At 41.0% G+C, this 26,036-nt stretch overlaps 2 protein-coding genes across 8 annotated transcripts in view; one reads left to right on the forward strand and one right to left on the reverse strand.

Moving 5' to 3' along the window:
- Positions 1-7,158, forward strand: part of dennd10 (DENN domain containing 10) — a 40,639-nt gene extending 33,481 nt beyond the window's left edge. The window contains exons 1-11 of one of the 7 annotated variants that reach the window (XM_082975137.1): positions 183-307; positions 443-491; positions 1,997-2,126; positions 2,371-2,567; positions 2,676-2,755; positions 2,853-3,001; positions 3,172-3,283; positions 3,501-3,601; positions 3,998-4,105; positions 4,257-4,351; positions 4,580-7,158. In XM_082975137.1, the coding sequence (XP_082831263.1) occupies positions 2,081-2,126; positions 2,371-2,567; positions 2,676-2,755; positions 2,853-3,001; positions 3,172-3,283; positions 3,501-3,601; positions 3,998-4,105; positions 4,257-4,351; positions 4,580-4,747 (1,056 nt within the window). In that variant the 5' untranslated portion in view covers positions 183-307; positions 443-491; positions 1,997-2,080 and the 3' untranslated portion in view covers positions 4,748-7,158. Of the gene's footprint in view, positions 1-182; positions 492-1,996; positions 2,127-2,370; positions 2,568-2,675; positions 2,756-2,852; positions 3,002-3,171; positions 3,284-3,500; positions 3,602-3,997; positions 4,106-4,256; positions 4,352-4,579 lie in introns of those variants that run through there. The other 6 variants (XM_014199666.3, XM_045719426.2, XM_014199658.3 and 3 more) reach the window with 6 other exon arrangements.
- On the reverse strand, positions 6,931-23,102 carry sfxn4 (sideroflexin 4). Its single transcript, NM_001139929.1, has 14 exons — positions 22,937-23,102; positions 22,739-22,804; positions 15,272-15,334; positions 15,149-15,178; positions 13,676-13,730; positions 13,231-13,256; positions 12,982-13,035; positions 11,296-11,358; positions 11,121-11,189; positions 10,706-10,796; positions 8,748-8,863; positions 8,567-8,652; positions 8,197-8,314; positions 6,931-8,105 (listed from the first exon to the last, which is right to left on the reverse strand). Exons 1-14 carry the CDS (start codon positions 22,973-22,975, stop codon positions 8,028-8,030), a joined length of 954 nt encoding a protein of 317 aa, NP_001133401.1. The 5' UTR covers positions 22,976-23,102; the 3' UTR covers positions 6,931-8,027.
- Between the last annotated feature and the right edge of the window lie 2,934 nt (positions 23,103-26,036).

A 26,036-nucleotide genomic window follows, 5' to 3' on the forward strand; every position in this document is an offset into this window, starting at 1 on the left:
TTAATGTGACATTTAAATAATACGGTCTTTGAGCACAACATAAATAAAAAAAGAAAATTTGTGATACATTGATTGGGGGTAAATTGAGATACATATTTTTTCTATGAGAGGATAAGAGGAATTAACTTTTCTAATATAGTATTTCTACAGTGATGATACAGTAATACCGCCAACACAGCAGGTGGCACCAAAGATATTAATCCTAAACGACGAAAAAGTCTGCATTTGTGCTGTGTATTTCTTTCTTTATACTCCAAAAAAAGTCAGTGTAAAAAAGAAAAAGACTTTTTCATGGTTTTCTTCAAAGGTAATTTTACCATCTCTACTTCTATTCTTAAAGCAACCGAAGAAGAAGAACCACTATCAGGAAGTAGGAAGATAATTTGATAGACTTTGCTTTTTGAAAGCGTCAATGTTAGCTAATAATTTATAAATGTTCTAGATTGGCTCACTCTGCACGATCATAATTGCAGATCTGGACGATACACACGGTAATTGTACTTTCATTAACTTTGTTTCCTAGTACTGTAGCTATAGTTATGAGCATAAGTGTATTCTGCAAACTGTAGCTACATGACTTCTCCTCAAATCAAATGTTATGACAGTCGAAGTTATTGTAGCTAATCATTCATTGTGGCTGGTTAATGTAGGTATAACCTTAGCTGGGTTTGTCAACTCGACATATTGGTGGAGTGAGTGTTAGGTTGCCACGACTGTCAGTCGGTACGAGGGAAAAGACCAGTGTGTTGTGAACACACATTAGCGTGAGCGACAAGAGTGGAATAGGTTGTTCGCCTTCAAAATAAAAGTTCCGTATTGAAACTGATGCAAAATGTTGCAAATCGTGAAAACATGACACAATTGTACTAGATAATGCTAAACAAGGTTGGAATGTTATATAAATTCAACAAAAGACAATTAGCTAGTTCATTTGACAAAGTAAAGTAAAAAATCTGTTGAAATCACACTGTTGATGGATTTGAATTCAGAATTGCATTGGGGGCATACTTACAGTACCAGTCAAAAGTTTGGACACCTACTCATTCAAGGATTATTCTTTATTTATACTGTTTCTACATTGTAGAATAATAGTGAAGACATCAAAACTATGAAATAACACATATGTAATCATGTAGTAACCAAAAAAGTGTTTAAACAAATTCGATAAAGTAGCCCCGCTTTGGCTTTGCATATTCTTGGCATTCTCACAACCAGCTTCACCTGCAATGCTTTTCCAACAGTCTTGAAGGAGTTTTCACATATGCTGAGCACTTGTTGGCTGCTTTTCTTTCACTCTGCAGTCCAACTAATCCCAAACCATCTCAATTGGTTTGAGGTCAGGTGATTGTGGAGGCTTGGTCATCTGATGCAGCACTCCATCACTCTCCGACTTGGTCAAATAGCCATTACACAGCCTGGAGGTGTGTTGGGTCATTGTTCTGTTGAAAAACAAATGATAGTCCCACTAAGTGAAAACCAGATGAGATTACGTATCGCTGCAGAATGCTGTGGTAGCCATGCTGGTTGGCACGATGGCACCGAAAAATAGGGCAGCTCTGCTTTTAGCATTTCTTTCCCCATACATTTTTCCCATAGGGATGGCTGAACGAACCAGAGGTAACTTATTTCTGGATTTTAGGACTACAAGCTTGCAAGCTCTATGAAGATGGTATATTCTGAATCAGGGGTGGATGGAGAAAAATCCACACCTTTTCTTTCTTTCTTTTTGTTTTTAATAATAAGGTTTCAATCTTCAATAGCTTAGACAAAGCGTGCCATGACTATGAAAACTATATATTATGAATCGGGGGAGGATGGACAAAAATCCACATCTTTTTTTTTATAGAAATTTCAGATTTTTCTCCATCCACCCGATTCAGAATATACTGTACCATCTTCATAGTCATGGCATGCTTGGTTCAATAGCCATTGACTGGAGAAAGCCGAATATCCAATGTAAAACTAATATTACTTTGGCCTGCTTGTTTGGTGAAAGTGTTGCTTCCTTGTCCTAAGTAACAAGCTATCACGAGTCCCTAATGATCAACTCCCACAGTTTACGACTGAACTGTAATGGGAGATGGCGGCACCAGAAACTCAGCTCATGCTAAGCATTGGATTAATTGGTAAGGCAAAACACCGAATATCATTCCCTTGTTGTAATTATGTTATCCTGCTGGTTGATGCATGCCAAGTGTTCTCTTGTTTGGCTTTGACTGTCACCACATGATATCAATGTGATCAAGTATTTGACTTCCTGTAAATCTTGAGAACAGTTCCAATTTAATTGAAATATATACTGGTAATATTTGTGATAATGAGTTGTGAAAGTAATATGACATAGTATACTCCCATTCTTCCCCCACACAGAGAAAGACGTGAATGCAGACACCTTGTGGGTGTGGTGCTATCCCTCAGTCAGTGCTGAGCTCCGGGAGGTCCTGCTCAGTAAGTGCTGTCTCACACGGGACAGCCAGGGCCTGAACACCTTTGTGTTCGGACAGTTCTGCCGTACCTGGTACTATATATCCACTGTAGAGGTACAGGAACCCACCGCCCTAAAGAAGGTACAGTTAGTTTATACATTCTCCATTCATTGAAAGAACTGTAACAAAGGTGTTGTAGGCCTAATGATGATAACTTCTATTATATTGCTCATATTTCTCTCTCTTTAGGTCACACATTTTTCATTAGTTGTCACAGCAAAGGACTTCAACCCTGAGAAGTATGCCGCATTCAGTCGAGTACTATGCAGGTACAACATACTACACTAATGCATCCCCATGGCTAAGTGTCTGCTTATTTAATACTTCCCCAAAAATGTATTTCTTCATGTGTATTTTATCATTCAGGATGTACATCAAACATGGGAGCCCAGTGAAAATGATGGAGGGTTACATTGCAGTCCTCACCAAAGGCATCTGCCAGAGTGATGAGAACGGCTCCTTTCTCATCAAGGACTACGATGTCAGGAAGGCGTACTTGGCAGGCTCAGTGAAAGGTAAAATGTGTACTTAAAACAGTTATTACAGTGTAAGGAAATTATTGTTGATACAAGGTGCTTGACACTGTCAAGATTTCTTAATGGTATGCAAAGAAGCATGTCCATGAAGAAGCTGATACCATTTGATTGGCAGGATTAGGGTGACTATCTTGTGATTACTGTTTCAGATGTGGTGTCCCAGTTTGGGATGGAGACCATCATCCTATACACAGCCCTTATGCTAAAGAAGAGGATTGTGGTCCATCACCCTCGGATTGAAGCACTGTTGGAGTTCACAAGGTGACTAAGGCAAATGAGGAAATGCAGTTATGGTTTGAGCTTTGACAAACATAATTGTTACATTACGGTGGGGCACAAACGATGGAAATGTAGAATATTCAATATACTTCATTGTATATTGGACTTCATTGTAGAAGTGGATAACAATGTCATTTTCTGAAAGAACATTCTAATCATTATATTAAATGTATCATTTAATTGTATTCTCCTCCCACAGAGCTCTTCCAGCTCTGACATGGCACAGGAAAGACTGGTCCATTCTGCACCCTTATGTCCACCTGACTGACAGTGAGCTGGAGAATCTCAGGACATGCACTGGTGAGGATGTCTGGATCATTAGATCCACATTACAACAAACTGATTCAGACTTGGGTGTGATCATTAAACACCAAAGAGAAGAAAATGGACTAAGGGAGGGACTTCCTGGACCTGTCCAATAGGATATGTTCATTTTCTGTTGCAAAACTATTTTAAAATGTTTTCCTTTGCATGTCCTAATGAACACAACCCAGATATTGAACAGATACCCATTGTTTCCCAACAGTCAGTTCTTCACTGACAGACACAGGAAGACTCATGCAATAATTGACTTGCATTTAATTAATTTACATGCATGTTGTTCATAAAGAAACATGTTCCTTGGAGATTTTCAACCTAGTGTTCAATTTGAGTATCCACCATCTGCATTCACCCATATGCTCACTGTCTCTGCAGGATATGTCGCAGGATTTGTTGACCCACAAGTGAGCAACAGATCTGACTTGTTTGATGTGTATGTAAACCTCCCAGATACTGAGATTACCATATCCCAGAGTGCCAAAGGTGGGTGTCACAATTAGTATATTCTTCCTATGAGTGTAGAAGACAAAGTGAAGAACGATGTTTAAAAAAAATTCTACTGAAGATAAACTTTGCTACCAATGCAAGCATCCACCATTTCTTAAACACTATGACGTCTCTACCACACTACCAGAGGCCATGGCTATGGGAAAGTTGCACAAAGACATTGGCCTCGTCATTGTCCAGTCTGCAGAGGATGCTGATAGAACAGATGGGCAGGTTATCAAGGTGAGTTGAAAGCACACATGACATCCTTACCATTTGTCCTTCTGTGCTCAGAGATGATGTTTGTGGATGTCTATTCAAAGACTTAGTATTTTATACAATTTGAGATTATACATGTAATGAAGTGTTATAGAAATGTAATACATTAAAAGTATTCAGGTATTTAGCACAATCTTTAAAAAAAAAAGCTGTCTGTTTGCGATGATGACTGAAATTCAACCTGTTTTCCAGGACATTTCCATAAAGACAAGGGAGATCCTTGCTAACCTGGCGTCCTTAGCTGAGGACTGTGAAAACTCTAAAATCACCCTGGAGAACTTAAAGCAGCGTCACTTCCCGCCTGCTACCGAAAACTTCTTGTTCCACTTGGCAGCTGCTGAGCAGCTCCTCAAGATATGACCCTTGACCTCCTACATCATCTGGTGTGAGGTCACTCTGAATATTAGCATGGGCCTTCATCTATGCAATTATACATACAGTGCATTCGGAAAGTATTCAGACTCCTTGACTTTTTCCACATTTTGTTACGTTACAGCCTTATTCTAAAATGTATTAAATAGTTTATGTATTTAAAAAAAAAACTATCACATTTACATAAGTATTCAGACCCTTTACTCAGTACTTTAGCAGCGATTACAGCCTCGCGTCTTCTTGGGTATGACGCTACAAGCTTGGCACCTGTATTTGGGGAGTTTCTCCCCTTCTCTGCAGATCCTCTCAAGCTGTCAGGTTGGATGGGGAGCGTCACTGCACAGCTATTTCCAGGTCTCTCCAGAGATGTTCAATCGGGTTCAAGACCGGGCTCTGACTGGGCCACTCAAGGACATTCAGAGACTTGTCCCGAAGCCACTTCTGCATTGGCTTGGCTGTGTGCTTAGGGTCATTGTCCTGTTGGAAGGTGAACATTCACCCCAGTCTGAGGTCCTGCGCGCTCTGGATCAGGTTTTCATTGAGGATCTCTCTGTACTTTGCGCCGTTCATCTTTCCCTTGATCCTGACTAGTCTCCCAGTCCCTGCCTCAGAAAAACATCGCCACAGCATGATGCTGCCACCACCATGCTTCACCGTAGGGATAGTACCAGGTTTCCTCCAGACGTGACGCTTTGCATTCAGGCCAAAGAGTTCGATCTTGGTTTCATCAGACCAGAGAATCTTGTTTTCCATGGCCTGAGAGACTGTAGGTGCCTTTTGGGAAACTCCAAGCAGGCTGTCATGTGCCTTTTACTTAGGAGTGGCTTCCGTCTGGCCAATCTACCATAAAGGCCTGATTGGTGGAGTGCTGGTGGTCCTTCTGGAAGGTTCTCCCATCTCCTCAGAGGAACTCTGGAGCTCTGTCAGAGTGACCATCGGGTTCTTGGTCATCTCCCTGACCAATGCCCTTCTCCCCTGATTGCTCAGTTTGGCCGGGCGGACAGCTCTAGGAAGAGACTTGGTGGTTCCAAACATCTTCCATTTAAGAATGATTGAGGCCATTGTGTTCTTGGGAACCTTCAATGCTGCAGACATTTTTTGGTACCCTTCCCCAGATCTGTGCCTCAACAAAATTCTGTCTCGGAGCTCTATGGACAATTCCTTCGACCTCATGGCTTGGTTTATCCTCTGACATGCACTGTCAAATGTGGGACCTTAGACAGGTGTGTGCCTTACCAAATCATGTCCAATCAATTGAATTTACCAATCAATTTGTAGAAACATCTCAAGGATGATCAATGGAAACAACAGGATGCACTTGAGCTCAATTCCGAGTCTCATAGCAAAGGGTCTGAATACTTATGTAAATAACATTTTTAAAAACCTGTTTTGCCGTTGTCTTTATAGGGTATTGTGTGTAGACTGAGGAACATTTTATTTAACAATTTTAGAATAAATAAGGCTGTAACATAAAACGTGGAAAAAGTCAAGGGGTCTGAATGCTTTCCAAATGCACTATGTTGTAGTAAGAAAGAACCGTGCACTTGCATTCAACAAGGATTTGGTTTGTGGGGACAACAGCAGCCAAAATGCAAAAATGTACTTTTATACTGCACAACTAGTATAATGTGCTGTAGCTACCTGCTATAGCTGTTTGATATCAATTTCATCAAATTCAGTTGTATGGCAGCTTAGTTTGATGAGTGGCAAAATTTCATCCATTTTGTCCCCATATTGATGCATATTTTGGATGTTGAAACCTCAAATATGCCACAGTGCCATTTTAATGGTTAAGGTGAATGGGAAGCACTCAGGTGTTATGTATCACACACTATTGCATTCCTGATTTTTAACAATACTAAAAGCCTACCTGTCATTTTCCGTGACAGAAAAAAACTATTGATATACATTTTCTTTATTGTAAAGTATCGTCTTGACAATAATACAATAACAGCGAATACCTAAATGAATGGTGCTATTGGCAATATGTGAAATAGGGCTAATCCATTGAACACTGACGAGGTAACAGTGTTTGGTTGTGGTTACTTTGTCTTACATGAACAAGTGAGAACATAGTTGTCTTGTTCCCCAGGTGCAGAATGTATTGGCTGGGAATATAAGCACTGCAGTGTCTTAAACTGTCTAATAAATCATGTATCCCTAGCATTACATAGTTCAGCAATCCAATAGTTTATTTTAAAGACGTAACAGAATCATTTGAGGTCTCAAGAATCATGATTTATCCTCTTAGATTTCAGAATGAAAGTAAGAGATGCATGGCAAATATGAGAAATGTAGTTTATTTTAAATATTTCTATCAGTTATCTTAACAATGTGTTGTCGATTCTTATTATTGAATAAAGTTCCAAAATTGAACTAATATCTTTGGATAAATGCAATGTAAGGAATTTGTCATATATTTGGGTGTTGGTCAGATGGGAGGGAGAACAGATAACATTTTTCTAAACTTGTGTCCTCAGTTTGATAAGCAGTAGACCGATTGCCAAGGGTGGAGGCATAACGGATCTCTGTCCTCCCTGGAAAGCTGTCAGCTATTGTTAGTTACTAGAGCAATATTTTTGGTTTTATATATGACCATTATGTCAAATGATGTTGCATACCTATTTGTTACTGTAATATGACATCTTGAAAACAATGTAATTTATTGTTTTACTTATTGGGCAATTCTACCCTTGTTCTCAAAGGCTTGTCTTTGTGCCTGAATAGATTAAATGAGACACTAATGTTGCGTGCACTATGCATGTCCTCATCTAGTTTTAGGAGATTCAACTAATCTATTTTACATTTCTGGAATATCCTATTTGTTCTAAAAATACAAGTAAGTATCTGTGCTGTCAAGAAAATCCACTTCAATTGACAAAAATAAACTAAAATAATGGAGAGTAATATGATTTGCTTTTGTAAGATCGAACTTGCAAACCAAATCACTAAACTTGAAACGTGAACAGCTGTACGAGGAAGGGCATTGTTTGCTAAACAAACTCGTGATTACAATTCATTTGCAGTGCATTGTTAATTCACATCCACTTACAAGTTGCAGCTATTAAATTCAACTGAATCGAAACATGGACTCTGTCCTTTATCAATTTGTAATTAATTACGACTGAATTCATCATCCTAGTGTATGAAGCAACGCTGCATCCCGTGGCCGTCAAGGTTACTTCTCGTGCTGCCCAGTCAATGAAGTCACACGGATTTGGTCCTCCTGCTCCCACATTGCAGTCTGCAGAACTTGTTTGCTGGTGCTTCAGAGCCCCCTGTGGTAGAATAGTTCACCGCTTACCGCTGCAGTCTCGAATTCTTTTTCCAGCTTTTCCTTTTTGATCTGTAAAGCAGAGAATAAAATGTTGAGTTGCAGTATGTTTGGGTTTTGAGAAGCGCACAGTAAATACAGTATTAATGTATCTAGGTCCTACCGTTCCAAGCTGTGGATAGAGACTGAAGGACACTGGGATCATCAGGCCCAGGACGATCGCAGTGCTGATGTGACGTATAGGAGCCACCAGCAGGGGGCTCCTTTGCAGAAACCTTGCCCTGAAATGACAGAAAAAAAGATGGGGTCAATATGTTAATAGCTTTAGGTAAAGACATCTTCATAATCATTTTTCTGATTTCAAGCTAAATGTTCCTGGATTAAAACACATATTGTATTAGTCATATCATAGGCAATATTAGCAAAGCTGTGTCACCAACTATTTATAAAACAGATTAGCTAACCTTATATACTCAAAGACTTGAATAGGTCATAGTGGGAAATACAGCCCCAGCACAAGACGAGTGACTTACTTTTGCAAGAGGAAAAGAAGAAGATTAGGAACAGCAGCTGTAGTGCCTAACAGAGCAGCTCTGGAGAGAGCAGTCTCCTTCACAGCCTAACCAGGAAACATGTCAGCGAACATTAACAAAGGTATATTAAAAGAGCCTGCTGATGCCTTTTTATTTTACTTCACTAACTTTTTCCTCTCACCTTTGCTCCAGCTGCCTGAGAGATTCCAACAGAATTCCCATTGGAATCAAACACCTGGATTCCATTCTCGGACTCCTCACTTCTGACAATGACCACATTGAAATAGGCCAGGGAGGCTATGGGATAAAGCACAGATCTGAGAAAAGGAACACCACCCTATCCATAAATGTACATAAGGGCTTTCAGAAACAAACACCCTTTGATCAATAAATCTATCAAGTACTTTGTTCATAAGACACAATCAGAGTCATACTCGGGCACTGATTCTGGATAGAAAATGTAACAACGTTCATCTAAAATTGGTATTGTGATCATTCTTTGTAACGGTACCCTGATGTACCAGATTTTTTTTTATTTCACCTTTATTTAACTAGGTAGGCCAGTTGAGAACAAGTTCTCATTTACAACTGTGACCTGGCCAAGATAAAGCAAAGCGACACAAACAACACAGAGTTACACATGGAATAAACAAACATACAGTCAATAACACAATAGAAAAGTCTATATACAGTGTGTGCAAATGAGGTAAGATATGGGAGGTAAGGCAATAAATAGGCCATAGTGGCAAAATAATTACGATTTAGCAATTAAACACTGGAGTGATAGATGTGCAGAAGATAAATGTGCAAGTAGAGATACTGGCGTGCAAAGGAGCAAAAAATAAATAACAGTATGGGGATGAGGTAGTTGGATGGGCTATTTACAGATGGGCTATGTACAGGTGCAGTGATCTGTGAGCTGCTCTGACAGCTGGTGCTTAAAGTTAGAGGGAGATATGGGTCTCCAGTTTCAGTGATTTTTGCAATTCATTCCAGTCATTGGCAGCAGAGAACTGGAAGGAAAGGTAGCCAAAGGAAGAATAGGCTTTGATTTGACCAGTGAAATATACCTGCTGGAGCACGTGCTATGGGTGGGTGCTGCTATGGTGACCAGTGAGCTGAGATAAGGCGGGGCTTTACCTAGCAAAGACTTATAGATGACCTGGAGCCAGTGGGTTTGGCGACGAATATAAAGCGAAGGCCAGCCAACGAGAGCATACAGGTCGCAGAGGTGGGTAGTATATGGGGCTTTGGTGACAAAACGGATGGCACTGTGATAGACTGCATCCAGTTTGTTGAGTAGAGTGTTGGAGGCTATTTTGTAAATGACATCGCCGAAGTCAAGGATCGGTAGGATAGTCAGGTTTACGAGGGTATGTTTAGCAGCATGAGTGAAGGATGCTTTGTTGCGAAATAGGAAGCCGATTCTAGATTTAATTTTGGATTGGAGATGCTTAATGTGAGTCTGGAAGGAGAGTTTACAAACCAGACACCTAGGTATTTATAGTTGTCCACATATTCTAAGTCAGAACCGTCCAGAGTAGTGATGCTGGACGGGCGGGCAGGTGCGGGCAGCGATTGGTTGAAGAGCATGCATTTAGTTTAACTTGCATTTAAGAGCAGTTGGAGGCCATGGAAGGAGAGTTGTATGGCATTGAAGCTCGTCTGGAGTTTAGTTAACACAGTGTCCAAAGAAGGGCCAGAAGTATACAGAATGGTGTCATCTGCGTAAAGGTGGATCAGAGACTCACCAGCAGCAAGAGTGACATCATTGATGTATACAGAGAAAAGAGTCGGCCCGAGAATTGAACCCTGTGGCACCCCCATAGAGACTGCCAGAGGTACGGACAACAGGCCCTCCGATTTGACACACTGAACTCTGTCAGAGAAGTTGTTGGTGAACCAGGCGAGGCAGTCATTTGAGAAACCAAGGCTGTTGAGTCTGCCGATAAGAATGTGGTGATTGACAGAGTCGAAAGGCTTGGCCAGGTCGATGAATACGGCTGCACAGTATTGTCTCGTATCGATGGTGGTTATGATATCGTTTAGGACATGGAGCGTGGCTGAGGTGCACCCAGATCACTTACTTTCAGTGCACTTTTCAAGTGAGAAATAGTTTTTCAAATCCTTAGGACTTACCTGAGAGGGGAATTGGTAATACGGACCTAAAAAACATCTGGACAGCTGGGCTGCTCATGCTAAGTCGCTGTATGACTATTTGAGGAATTGCCTGAAACACAGGAAAAGTCAAACCTGGTGTCATCTTGATGATCAAACAGCCTCTGACATCATCTTTAAAAAAAAATGTTAACTAGGCAAGTCAGTTAAGAACAAATTCTTATTTACAATGACGGCCTAGGAACAGTGGGTTAACTGCCTTGTTCAGGGGAAGAACGACAGATCTTTACCTTGTCAGCTCGGGGATTCGATCTACCAACCTTTCGGTTACTGGCCCAACGCTCTAGCCACTAGGCTACCTGCCGCCTCAATCTACTCTTCTACAAGTAATTCATTAACCAAATACATACAATTCTTCCCCAGTAGTGATACTCACCCCTGCACATGTTGCATATGCAACTGATCCGACAATCAACAGACCTTGCTTCAAAGAGGTCTTAATCCCCTGATGGAGAAAAGACATGATACCCATATGAAACACCAGTAGAAAACAGAGTACAGTGTGGGATGACATAATTGGGTGAAAATAAGGTAATTTCTTCACTATTTACCTTGTCAGAAGATACGTTTCTATTTGCATGATTGAATCCAGCGCTGTAACTCTGAAGCAAAAACTACAGAAATATTTATCTCATTAGTGAACAATATTGAGTACCAGGCAGTGGCGGTTGGTGACATTTAAGATGAGGGAGAACAATTTTTTATGAGCATGGCCTTTTTCTATTAAAGCTTATTGGATGACTGTCAATCATATTCCATTTACCCAGTTCAACATAACGTCGATAGGTTTAGGCTACTACAGGATACTCACATTTTCCCCTATACCTATCATGAGCTTGCAACAACCTAGCCTATGAATGAAGGTTTACAACGTAGGTGAACAGGTTGAGAGAAACATTTGAATAATCAAGATGACAGACAGTGACACATTCAAAACCGCCTTGCACACTCTTGCCTGCATCTATCTGATCTAGGGTGTAATCATTAGTCCAACAGTTGCAAACGAGTTTCTATTGGACAAATTCAGGTATGTTCGTCCCCGTTTCGCTCCGTTTGCTTCCATTTAAGAAACGTTTTTCAAAAGAATCATTGGTGCTCTAACAGACTCCCATCCAGAGCGACCCACAGAAGCAACTAAGGTCAACATCCTGCTCAAGGGCACATCGACAGATCTCCCACAAGGTCAAAAAACGGGGACCCGAACCAGCGACCCATCAGCAACCGCCCCAAGTTTCCAACCGCCAGGCCTCTAAGATCCCCCCACAGTTCCCCAAGAGCTGCCCCTCAACCATCCGAGAATGAGAGTGTGTGTATATGTGTATAAATACTTTTACTAAGAGTATTAGTAATTGACTGACCTGGTCTCTCCAAATGTCCCAACAGTACTATCTCTAGGGTCAATTTTAGATCAATGTTATGCATTTTCAGCCATTCCTGAACCTGAGACCAGAAACAGGCTACCTGAGGGCAATGCCAAAACAAATTATCTATTGATTCTGTATCCTGACAACAAAATCTGCAGAGCTGCAATGATTGTATGCCCCAAATATTAAACATTTTGTTGGTGACAAGAATTCTGTACAATCATTTTAGATGAAAAGCACGAAGTCTTAAATCTTGCAGCGTTTTATATATCGACTCATACACCCTTTACCATGGAATCGGTACATCAAAAATCTCTTCCTAACTATTTTGCAATCTGTGTGGCACAGCTGTCAACATCCTGGTCAAATGAAACTGGTATACTTTCCTATTTATGCAATTTTTCTTCCTCCCCCAGTTTATTTCTAAATTTTTAAAGATATGAATTTGTTCAAAACTGTTCAACTATTGTCTTTCTCTCTTTGAGTCAACTACTCACTACATTTTATGCACTGCAGTGTTAGTTAGCTGTAGCTTATGCTTTCAGTACTAGATTCATTCTCTGTTCCTTTGACTGTGGACAAAATGTCAGATCATGCAAGAGCTCTGATAGTTTGGAGGACGTCCTCCGGAACTTGTCATAATTACTGTGTAAGTCTATGGAAAGGGGTAAGAACCATAAGCCTCCTAGGTTTTGTATTGAAGTCAATATACCCAGAGTGCTGTTAAGTCAACTGTAGACCTTCATTGCAAAACAGTGTTTTAATAAATTATTTCAGTGAGGAGGATGGTCCTCCCCTTCCTCCTCTGAGGAGCCTCCACTGGTACTTGGTTATGATTATATCAGTTGATGTGATCATCTGCAAGTCCCTTACCTGCCAGAATAGAGCCGGTTTGACTCCACTGTGTGGCAAAAAGCTGGCAACAACCTGAAGGAAAATGAAAAGTATGTTAACCACTACAGTGTGGTGAATACGAGATTATATAAATTAATTTGAAATAACCATGAAATTGAAATACACCAGCTGCAATTGCTATGGGAGTTTGAGTGATTATTAACATTTTTGTACTAACAATTTAGAGTAAAAAGTGATACACCATGAAATAAAATGTAAAACACTTACCAAAGGGGCTGATATTGGTAAAAATGCTAAAAATAAATAAAATGAAAGATGCCGTTAAAAGATATCATGATTTTGTGGCCCTTATTTTCTGTCAAAAGCTAGTCTCTCTAGACCGGGGCTCTCCAACCCTGTTCCTGGAGAAGTACCATCCTGTAGGTTCACTCCAACCCTAATCTAGCACACTTGATTCTAACAATTAGCTGGTTGATAAGATGAAACAGGTTAGTTACAACTGGGGTTGGAGCAAAAACCTACAGGAAGTTAGCTCTCCAGGAACCGGGCTGGAGACCCTGCTCTAGACAGACGGGCTGCCTCCCACAATGTTACCCCATGTTTGTTGCCCTAAGTCTTGGATTTCTAAGACCGGATTTTGACTAATGTAACAAAGCACAGAGAAAAGAACTAGGCTACGATCAGACATTTCACTTGATTAATGAGACAGTACCTTGAGGACGGAAAACAGCTGGAAGTATAGCACCAGTACCAGCATGAACAGAAGACTGCAGAAACAATCAGAGATATCAAAATAAATGCCATAATCAAGCCATAATGTACACTACCGTTCAAAAGTTTGGGGTCACTTAGAAATGTCCTTGTTTGAAAGATAAGCACATTCTTTTGTCCATTAAAATAACATCAAATTGATCAGAAATACAGTGTAGACATTGTTAATGTTGTAAATAACTATTGTAGCTGGAAACGGCAGATTTTTGTTTATGGAATATCTACATAGGCGTACAGAGGCCCATTATCAGCAACCATCACTCCTGTGTTCCAATGGCACGTTGTGTTAGCTAATCCAAGTTTATCATTTTAAAAGGCTAATTGATCATTAGAAAACCCTTTTGCAATTATGTTAGCACAGCTGAAAACTGATGTTCTGATTAAAGAAGCAATAAAACTGGCCTTCTTTAGAATAGTTGATTATCTGGAGCATCAGCATTTGTGGGTTCGATTACAGGCTCAAAATGGCCAGAAACAGAGTTGAAAAGAAAAAGCATTATCTCAGACTGGCCAATGAAAATAATAGATGGGCAAAAGAACACAGACACTGGACAGAGGAACTCTGCCTAGAAGGCCAACACCCCAGAGTCGCCTCTTCACTGTTGACATTGAGACTGGTGTTTTGCGGATACTATTTAATGAAGCTGCCAGTTGAGGACTTGTGAGGCGTCTGTTTGTAAAACTAGACACTAATGTACTTGTCCTCTTGCTCAGTTGTGCACCGGGGCCTCCCACTCTTTCTATTCTGTTTAGAGCCAGTTTGCTCTGTTCTTTGAAGGGAGTAGTACACAGCGTTGTACGATATCTTCAGTTTCTTGGCGATTTCGCGCATGGAATAGCCTTAATTTCTCAGAACAAGAATAGACTGAGTTTCAAAAGAAAATTATTTGTTTCTGGCCTTTGAGCCTGTAGTCGAACCCAGAGATACTTAACCAGTCTAAAGAAGGCCCGTTTTATTGCTTCTTTAAATCAGAACAACAGTTTTCAGTTGTGCTAACATAATTGCAAAAGGGATTTCTAATGATCAATTAGCCTTTTAAAATGATAAACTTGGATTAGCTAACACAACGTACCATTGGAACACAGGAGTGATGGTTGCTGATAATGGGCCTCTGTAGGCCTATGTATATATTCCATTAGAATTTTTTTTTAAAACTCAGCCGTTTCCAGCTACAATAGTCATTTCCAACAATGTCTACACTGTATGTCTGATCAATTTGATGTTATTTTAATGGACGAAAAAAAAATGCTTTTCTTTCAAAAACAAGGACATTTCTAAGTGACCCCAAACTTTTGAACGGTAGTGTATACTATTATAATTTTTCAATTCACGCTGACTGGATATCAGACAGTTTCTGTACAAGCCAGATTTAGTACAGGTTGTAGACTTAGCTGGTTGTAGGATCTCACTTACAAGAGAAAGTATCCATGCTGCATCTCCAGCCTAGAGGAAACAGAACTTCATTTAAAATGTGTCAAATGAAAACATTTGCCATGATGACAGAAAAACCTTACCTTTTCAGCAATTTTAGCCTACCTTTTCATCATGCACCATTCTCTCCACACTTCCAATGAGTGAGTGGGCATTTTCTATTTCAGCCTGAGAAAAAGAAATAAACCCTAATTTGAATATACATTTTTCACCTTTGTGAGCTACAATTCATGGTGCTTGAAATTCTATGTGTAGCAAGAACACATAGCCAAAGAGATCTGTGACATAGCCCCAAATGTGACTCAAACAGTGGGGCCTCCTGTGTGAGTGAACTGTTTACTACAGTCTATTCTAGTGGTTTTCAACCTTTTTTTTAACCGTGGCACAACTTGACGTGATAAAAACTTTTCTGATCCATACATTTTCGGTGACAACCATTTTTCATAGATTAAATAGAGTTTATTTAAACTATTTTCATAGTTCCTTACTCACGATGGTTAATTTGTGTGTACCCCTTTAAACGTTGGTAAAATAGGTCTTCCTTTTGAACCGAACGGTCTAGCGACGAGCGGTTTTCTGCATCGTAAAGGTGCAACCACAGACAAAGCCACACTTTGTTTGTTTGTTTGTAAGACACTGTGGTACTGCAACCTGGTCTCAAAGCATTTTGTATTATTCTGTAAGTAAATCTGAGACACTCCATTTATGTTACGTTCCGTGTGGTATGTATTCATTGTTACAAATGATAATTAATTTATATGTAATGAATTTGCAAAAAGTATGATATGTTACGAATTCTAGATAGGTTGCTAAAGTTAGCTAGGCTAGGGGTTAAGAGTTAGGGGTAAGTTTAAGAGTTAGGTTAAAGGGTTAAGATTAGGGGAACGGCTAGCTAAAAGGATTAAGGTTAAGGTTAGGGTTAGCTAAAAGGGTTAAGGTTAGGGTTAGCTAACATGCTAAGTATTTGAAAAGTTAGTAATTAGCTAAAATGCTAAAGTTTTCTGTGATGAGATTCGAACTTGCAACCTTTGAGTTGCTAGACGTTCGCGTTATACCCGCCTTTCATTTTTGCCTTTAGTAACCATCCGTCTTATGTAACCTTACCAAATGTAACACACCATACTAATTAGAATGTCCCGGATTTATATACATAATAATACGAAATGCTCTAAGACCAGGTTCGTTACTGCTAAGCCGCAGACCTTCGCTAATGGTTCTCACAGGCAAAGTAAAATTAAACAAATAATTTTGCTTGTGATGTGCGCCCCTCAAATGATACAACTGTAACAACAGCTCCTGCACACTGGACTTGAAACAAAAATGCAGATGTAACCATGTGTGCCATTCAATGAATTATCTGAGCGGCACTGGTGCGCCCAAGTCAAAATCCGACATTCATACCACTGGTCACGTTTGTAAGTGAGTGTTCAAACAAATTATCAAGATTAGGAAAGGTTTCGCAGCACACCTGATAGATCCTCAAGGCACACCGCAGCACACCGGTTGAAAACCACTGGTCTACTCTACAGCCTTAAATACAATTTATGCTTGCTCTGGCAATGAAATCCGGAGGCTCCGTACGGAGGGTTGACACAATTGCGGAGCCTCCGGAGGCCAAATCAAACTCTGTACCACATCGCTGTGTGCCTCCCAAATTTTGTAACAATGTGGAGGGCTCTGCATACCTCCGCATTGCCATGGTTGGTTGACGGTCAGTGGGGGTGGGAGGTCCTGTATAAACACAAACTCACTTCCTTTACAACAGCTCTGCTCCGGGAAGCGCAAGAAGCAGGAATGCTCTGACTTCTACGGAGGCCGCATAGCAGAAAATGCTGTACAGCAAGGATTGCGATGCGGCCACCGCAGAAGTCAGAGCATTCATACTTCTTGCGCTTCCTGGAGCAGAGCTGTTGCCAAGGAAGTGAGTTTGTGTTTATACAGGACCTCCCGCCCCCACCTACCATCAACCAGTCATGAAAAAGCGGAGCTATACGGAACCCTCTGCATTGTTACAAAATTTGGGAGGTGTGTGGCTATGCAGTTCGGAGCTTGATTTGGCCTCCCAAAGCCTCCAGAGGCTACGCAATTGCATCTCACACCCTCCGTACGGAGCCACGGGATCACATGGCCAGAGCAAGGTTAAGTTGGGACCCTTTGGATGATAAATCAGAGCAAGATTTCAGAATGTAAGTACACATTTCACCTTCAGAGGTGAACTTATCAAACCTATCGGGGTGAAAAGAAAGTGTTTTGTTGTTAGGAGCTCTCCTCAGAAAATAGCATGCCATTTTTTCGCAGTAATATCTACTGTAAATTGGACAGTGCAGTTATATTAACAAGAATTTAAGCTTTCAGACGATATAAGACACATATGTACCGACATCTGTTGTTTCTCTAAAATCTGCGATCGTGACACATGGCGCTGCATTATTTACAACTGCCACGTTGATGGGACGCCTAGCCCTAATTAAAGGTGAATTGGCTCTGGAAGCCAAAACAGCCAAATACTCCATCTCAAATCAAATCTTATTGGTCACATACACATTTAGCAGATGTTATTGCGGGTGTAGAAAAATGCTTGTGTTTCTAGCTCCAACAGTGCAGTAATATCGAACAAGTTATATCTAACAATTTCACAACAATACACACAAATCTAAAGGAATATATAAATTCTTGGATGAGCAATGTCGGAGCGGCATAGACTAAAATACAGTATATACACATGAGATGAGTAATGCAAAATATGTAAACATTATTAAAGTGACTAGTGTTCCACTATTAAAGTGGCCAGTGATTTTAAGTCTCTGTATATATGGCAGCAGCCTCTAAGGTGCTAGTGATGGCTATTTAACAGTCTGATGGCCTTGAGATAGAGATTGAAAAACAGCTTCTCGGTCCCAGCTTTGATGCACCTTTACTGACCTCACCTTCTGGATGATAGCGGGGTGAACAGGCAGTGGCTTGGTTGGTTGTTGCCTTTGATGATCTTGTTGGCCTTCCTGTGACATAGGGTGCTGTAGCTGTCCTGGAGAGCAGGTAGTTTGCCCCCAGTGATGCGTTGGGCAGACCGCACCACCCTCTGGAAAGCCTTGCGGTTGTGGGCGGTGCAGATGCCGTACCAGGCGGTGATACAGCCTGACAGGATGCTCTCAATTGTGCATCTGTAAAAGTTTGAGGGTTTTAGGTGCCAAGGAAAATTTCTTCAGCCTCCTGAGGTTGAAGAGGCGCTGCTGCGCCTTCTTCACCACACTGTCTGCGTGGGTGGACCATTTCAGTTTGTCAGTGATGTGTACGCCGAAGAACTTGAAGCTTCCCACCTTCTCCACTGCGGTCCCGTCGATATGGATAGGGGGGTGCTCCCTCTGCGGTTTCCTGAAGTCCACGATCAGCTCCTTTGTTTTGTTGACATTGAGTGAGAGGTTATATTCCTGGCACCACTCTCCCAGGACCCTCACCTCCTCCCTGTAGGCTGTCTCATCATTGTTGGCAATCAGGCCTACTACTGTTGCGTCTGCAAACTTGATTGACTTGGAGGCATGCGTGGCCACGCAGTCATGGGTGAAGAGGGAGTACAGGAGGGGGGTGAGCACGCACCCTTGTGGGGCCCCCGTGTTGAGGATCAGCGAAGTGGACGCGGCTAGGGATGCCATCTGGGCCGGCAGCCTTGCGAGGGTTAACACACTTAAATGTCTTACTCACCTTGGCCACGGAGGAGAGCCCACAGGCCTTGATAGCTGGCCGCGTCGGTGGCACTGTGATCCTCAAAGCTGGCGGAAAATGTGTTTAGCTTATCCAGAAGCAAGACGTCGGAGTCCATGAAGTGGCTGGTTTTCCATTTGTAGTCTGTGATTGTCTGTAGACCCTGCCACATACGTCTCGTGTCTGAGCCGTTGAATTGCGACTCCACTTTGTCTCTGTACTGACGTTTTGCAGGTTTGATTGCCTTACGGAGGGAATAACTACACTGTTTGTATTCGGCCATATTCCCAGCCACCTTGCCATGGTTAAAATACAGTGGTTCGTGCTTTCAGTTGTGTGTGAATGATTCCATCTTTCCATGGTTTCTGGTAGAGGTCGACCGAATATGATTTTTCAACAGCGATACCGATTATTGGAGGACCACAAAATGCTGATACCGATTATAATCGGACAATATACACTGCTCAAAAAAATAAAGGGAACACTTAAACAACACATCCTAGATCTGAATGAAAGAAATAATCTTATTAAATACTTTTTTCTTTACATAGTTGAATGTGCTGACAACAAAATCACAAAAATAATCAATGGAAATCCAATTTATCAACCCATGGAGGTCTGGATTTGGAGTCACACTCAAAATTAAAGTGGAAAACCACACTACAGGCTGATCCAACTTTGATGTAATGTCCTTAAAACAAGTCAAAATGAGGCTCAGTAGTGTGTGTGGCCTCCATGTGCCTGTATGACCTCCCTACAACGCCTGGGCATGCTCCTGATGAGGTGGCGGATGGTCTCCTGAGGGATCTCCTCCCAGACCTGGACTAAAGCATCCGCCAACTCCTGGACAGTCTGTGGTGCAACGTGGCGTTGGTGGATGGAGCGAGACATGATGTCCCAGATGTGCTCAATTGGATTCAGGTCTGGGGAATGGGCGGGCCAGTCCATAGCATCAATGCCTTCCTCTTGCAGGAACTGCTGACACACTCCAGCCACATGAGGTCTAGCATTGTCTTGCATTAGGAGGAACCCAGGGCCAACCGCACCAGCACATGGTCTCACAAGGGGTCTGAGGATCTCATCTCGGTACCTAATGGCAGTCAGGCTACCTCTAGCGAGCACATGGAGGGCTGTGAGGCCCCCCAAAGAAATGCCACCCCACACCATAACTGACCCACCGCCAAACCGGTCATGCTGGAGGATGTTGCAGGCAGCAGAATGTTCTCCACGGCGTCTCCAGACTGTCACGTCTGTCACATGTGCTCAGTGTGAACCTGCTTTCATCTGTGAAGAGCACAAGGCGCCAGTGGCGAATTTGCCAATCTTGGTGTTCTCTGGCAAAAGCCAAACGTCCTGCACGGTGTTGGGCTGTAAGCACAACCCCCACCTGTGGACGTCGGGCCCTCATACCACCCTTATGGAGTCTGTTTCTGACCATTTGAGCAGACACATGCACATTTGTGGCCTGCTGGAGGTCATTTTGCAGGGCTCTGGCAGTGCTCCTCCTTGCACAAAGGCGGAGGTTGCGGTCCTGCTGCTGGGTTGTTGCCCTCCTACGGCCTCCTCCACGTCTCCTGATGTACTGGCCTGTCTCCTGGTAGCGCCTCCATGCTCTGGACACTACGCTGACAGACACAGCAAACCTTCTTGCCACAGCTTGCATTGATGTGCCATCCTGGATGAGCTGCACTACCTGAGCCACTTGTGTGGGTTGTAGACTCCGTCTCATGCTACCACTAGAGTGAAAGCACCGCCAGCATTCAAAAGTGACCAAAACATCAGCCAGGAAGCATAGGAACTGAGAAGTGGTCTGTGGTCTCCACCTGCAGAACCACTCCTTTATTGGGGGTGTCTTGCTTATTGCCTATCATTTCCACCTGTTGTCTCTTCCATTTGCACAACAGCATGTGAAATGTATTGTCAATCAGTGTTGCTTCATAAGTGGACAGTTTGATTTCACAGAAGTGTGATTGACTTGGAGTTACATTGTGTTGTTTAAGTGTTCCCTTTATTTTTTTGAGCAGTATATATATATATATATATATATATAACAATTACAACAATACTGAATGAACACTTATTTTAACTTAATAGAATACATAAATAAAATCTATTTAGTCTCAAATAAATAATGAAGCATGTTCAATTTGGTTTAAATAATGCAAAAACAGTGTTGGAGAAGTAAAAGTGCAATATGTGCCATGTAAAAAATCTAACGTTTAAGTTCCTTGCTCAGAACATAGGAAAGCTGGTGGTTCCTTTTAACATGAGTCTTCAATATTCCCAGTTAAGAAGTTTTAGGTTGTAGTTATTATAGGACTATTTCTCTCTATACCATTTGTATTTCGTATACCTTTGACTACTGGCTGTTCTTATAGGCACTCTTTTATTGCCAGCCTAGTCTCGGGAGTTGATAGGCTTGAAGTCATAAACAGCGCTGTGTTTCAAGCATTGCGAAGAGCTGCTGGCAAGGAGGAAAGTGCGGTTTGAATGAATGCTTACGAGCCTGCTGCTGCCTACCACCGCTCAATCACATATCAAATCATAGACTTAATTATAATAAACACACAGAAATAGGAGCCATAGGTCATTAATATGGTCAAATCCAGAAACTATCATTTCGAAAACAAAACGTTTATTCTTTCAGTGAAATACGGAACCGTTCCGAATTTTATCGAACGGGTGGCATCCCTAAGTCTAAATATTGCTGTTACATTGCACAACCTCCAATGTTATGTCATAATTATGTAAAATTCGGGCAAATTAATTACGGTCTTTGTTAGGAAGAAATGGTCTTCACAGCCCAAACTGCTGCATATACCCTGACTCTGCTTGCACAGAACGCAAGAGAAGTGACACAATTTCCCTAGTTAATATGTTAGATGGTAGGGTATTTGTTTGTTTATTTTTTCAAGCAAAGTATAAGGGAGTTGTACTCCAGTCTAGTTGGTGGCGGTAATGCAACATATTGGATGCCAACCGCTGTTAAACCTCATCGAAGAAGAAAAAGACAGCTTGGCTGTCGAAACATTGGTTATAAAAATATTGCATCTGAGCTCTCCTTTTCTTTTTACGCCTGCTACTGAAGAGAGAAGAATGCCTGATCGTGAGGTGACATAGATAGCAGCTGTTGCTTGGCGAGGTATCTGAAAATACATGATCAAAGTGATTGATAGTTGGTATTCAGATGTCATAAAAGTATACCTTTTTTTACTTTGAAGAATAAAACAAAATGTAAAATACACAACTGAAATATTGTATTAAAGTAATGTGAATAAATGATGGTTAAGTGATAAGCAGTAATGGACAGTCACTACCATCGTGGGTTTTTTATTGTTGTATTCTGGGTTGTTATAGCATTCAACCTACATAATGCACTTCATGTAAAAAAATATATATATTCTAAACCGAAAACCATTCTTTTTTTATAATCGAAACGACCTCAAAGCACTAATTGCTCAGCACTACAGATGGCTAATTAGCACAGGTCTTCCCTGCATTCTGTAAACAACCGCTCTAACATCGAAATATGGCCATGTGTGAACCCTAACCCTATAAAAAAGTGTGTATCAATTTAACCTTTTGTTTTTGGAAAATTATTTATCGCTAATATGAAAGTTAAGGTCTTTATGCATCCAAATCTTTACAGCAAGAGAAGGTAGCTGTTAACGTTCAGACCGAGCGTCCATGCTGTTAAAAATACTCCCCCTTACAGAAGACGCCTTCGTCCAATGACGCTCATGTGTAACAGAACTGAGAGTCATGATCAAAGGCTAGTTCACATCCAGTTAACGGTTCTCTCCACAATCGAGTCACATGTGGAGTTTACAAAAAAATGTAATCATTCATAAGTCACATTTCCTCGATACTCACATCAGAGCAGAGCAAGGAACTTGGGTCAAGAATATTAAACCAGAGGCGTAGTCGACTGAGGAATGTCTGAAAAAGAATTTCCATGCATTGAAACACTTCAGATCAATAATCATTCCAAATATGCATACTGTGGGTTACTACAGACATGATGTATGTTATTCATTGCTCATCTAACACGTTGATGGATGGGATATTCACCTTGCCCTCGTTTTTCCAATAAAGCAAGTTAATATCCATTTGAAAAAGCAACGACTACCCACAGTCACACTGAATTATTGGTGTATAGATTACATATTTTGTTGCATTATGGAAAGAAATATAGAAATAACTCCGTTTGAATTGTACGTGTCTAGGTCAAGTTCTGTGTACAATTCTCTTCCTGAGTTGATCACATGGCAGGGAGCGTTTGCCATGTTCACAAGAGTCAGCCTGAGCTGAGCAGTGCGCAGATTGGCAAGCACAATGACCAAAATTAAGAAATCTGCAGATAGCGAACCAGTTTATACTACGCCTGCTACGTTATGTTACTGGCGAACAAACTTTCTCTGCAAGATGTATTCCAAATATATATAAAACAATTACAACAATACTGAATGAACACTTATTTTAACTTAATAGAATACATAAATAAAATCTATTTAGTCTCAAATAAATAAAGAAACATGTTCAATTTGGTTTAAATAATGCAAAAACAGTGTTGGAGAAGTAAAAGTGCAATATGTGTCATGAAAAAAAAAACGTTTACGTTCCTTGCTCAGAACATATGAAAGCTGGTGGTTCCTTTTAACATGAGTCTTCAATATTATATATATATATATATATATATATATATATATATATATATATATATATATATATATATTTAAAAAGTTTTCCAAGGTATTTTACCTAGCTAGGTAAGTTATTATTAGGCAGCCTACCTGCGCAAAACATTTGTATGACGCCCTAAAACACCGCACTGCTGTACACACTTCTTCTTTTAATTGTGTTGGCGGATCGCATCCAACCAAGAGGTGCTTACACTGCCACCTACTGTACAAGAGTGTCAGGCCGGTCACGTCCTCCCGCGTTGCCATACCTCCTAAATCACTTCGTTGTCATGCTTACCTTTGAGATCTGGAGAATTTTGAGAAGCGGTAGCTGCGCCCCATTATGTGGAGACCGGAGTATAGGCGTGTGCAAAGGAGTTGGCGTTTCTAAAGCGAGCACGTAATTGGTCGGATATTACTGCAATGCCTAACCCTCTGCAATGTCAAACACTGTCCAAGATACAAGAGATGAAAGTATATTACATTCACATAACTATACCAAGATCAAATCTAATTTTATGTCACATGTGCCGAATACAACAGGTGTAGTAGACCTTACTGTGAAATGCTGACTTATGAGCCCTTAACCAACAATGCAGTTCAAGAAATAGAGTTAGAAAATATTTACTAAATAAACTAAAGTAAAAAATGTATTAAAAAGTAACAGCCATCCTTTCCCTGTAGTTCACGATCAGCTCCTTTGTCTTGGTCACGTTGAGGGAGAGGTTGTCCTGGCGTCCATATAGGCTGTCTCACGTTGTCAGTGATCAGGCCTACCACTGTTGTGTCATCAGCAAACTTAATGATGGTGTTGGAGTCGTGCTTGGCCACGCAGTCGTGGGTGAACAGGGAGTACAGGAGGGGACTGAGCACGCACCCCTGAGGGGCCCCATATTGAGGATCAGCGTGGCAGATGTGTTGTTGCCTGCCCTTACCACCTGGGGGCGGCCTGTCAGGAAGTCCAGGATTCAGTTGCAGAGGAAGGTATTTAGTTCTAGGGTCCTTAGCTTAGTGATGAGCTTTGAGGGCACTATGGTGTTGAACGCTGAGCTGTAGTTAATGAACAGCATTCTCACATAGGTGTTCCTTTTGTCCAAGTGGGAAAGGGCAGTGTGCAGTGCGATTGAGATTGTGTCGTCTGTGGATCTGTTAGGGCGGTATGTGAATTGGAGTGGGTCTAGGCTTTCCGGGATGATGGTGTTTATGTGAGCCATGACCAGCCTTTCAAAGCACTTCATGGCTACCGATGTGAGTGCTACAGGGCGGTAGTCATTTAGGCAGGTTATTTTCACTTTCTTGGGCACACGGACTATGGTGGTCTACTTGAAACATGTAGGTATTACAGACTCGGTCAGGGAGAGGTTGAAAATGTCAGTTGGTCCGCACATGCTCTGAGTACACATCCTGGTAAGACCACAACCTGTCGTTTCCAAAGGGAACAAATTAGTCATAGTGGGCAGAACAAGCAAGGAGATGGGCAGAGCCAAGCACGAGCTAGCGAGGTCCTATTTGCATGTTCTAGCATCATCTGCATATTTCTGTTAGGGAACACCTATTCTGTGAAGTGCGCATGTGAAATAACTAAATTCGCCTTTGCGCACCTTCTAAACAACACGATGTTGAAATACTTTGGAAAAGGGCAAAGTCGACAAAACTTAGTCCCCTCTGTTCAAAACAGATGTCTAGTTTTGTGAACAAAAAACTTTATTGAGATCAAATGTTTCATCGATAAGAAAATGTGCAGAATGTCCATCTTGTTCCATCTTCTCCTACTTCACGCAGTAGGCTTACTCTCACTATGTGTTTTTTTTTTTATTGTTTTATTTTGGGTGGATTAAGTTAGTTTTTCCTGTCGCGTATTTTTACCTTGTTTTTTTCAACCCGTCCAGTTGGTGGCGGTAATATACCTTTTTGGGTTGTAGTGTGCCATAAAACCCACAGAAGAAGAAGTCGTGCATTTGATCCTTTTTCATCTGTTGTCATTCCCAAATCCCGTGGCTGTACCTTTTTTTTTAATGATTTTTTTTTTTTTTAACAGTAACATGCAAAACATGAACATAACAGCCAGAGGGATTCCAAAGAAATGAGAAAAACTATTAAATAAAACTATTCCACATTATATCAAATCAAATACAGACATATAGCGAATACATTTTTTTGACATTTTGTTTTGTATACGTTTTAAAGACTCTAAATAGTTTTCCACATCAGATAAAAAAATTAAGAAAAGGGGCTTTTTCTTCATAAATGTTGATTTGTGTATGAAACATTTTCCTAATAAAATAAAGAGATTTATGACATACTCACGTTCAATTGTGGAATCAGTGTAGTAAAAAAATATGTCAAACTTAGAAATTTCAATGGTTGTATGCAATTTGAGGCCAAGATATAGTTTTACATCAGTCCAGAACACTTCACTATATAAACAATTACAGAATAAAAGTGTTCAATAGATTCAGTTTCTAGTTCAGAAAAACTGCATTCACTGG

The sequence above is a fragment of the Salmo salar genome, chromosome 01 (assembly GCF_965601325.2).
Source record: "Salmo salar chromosome 01, fSalSal1, whole genome shotgun sequence".
NCBI lineage: Eukaryota > Metazoa > Chordata > Actinopteri > Salmoniformes > Salmonidae > Salmo > Salmo salar.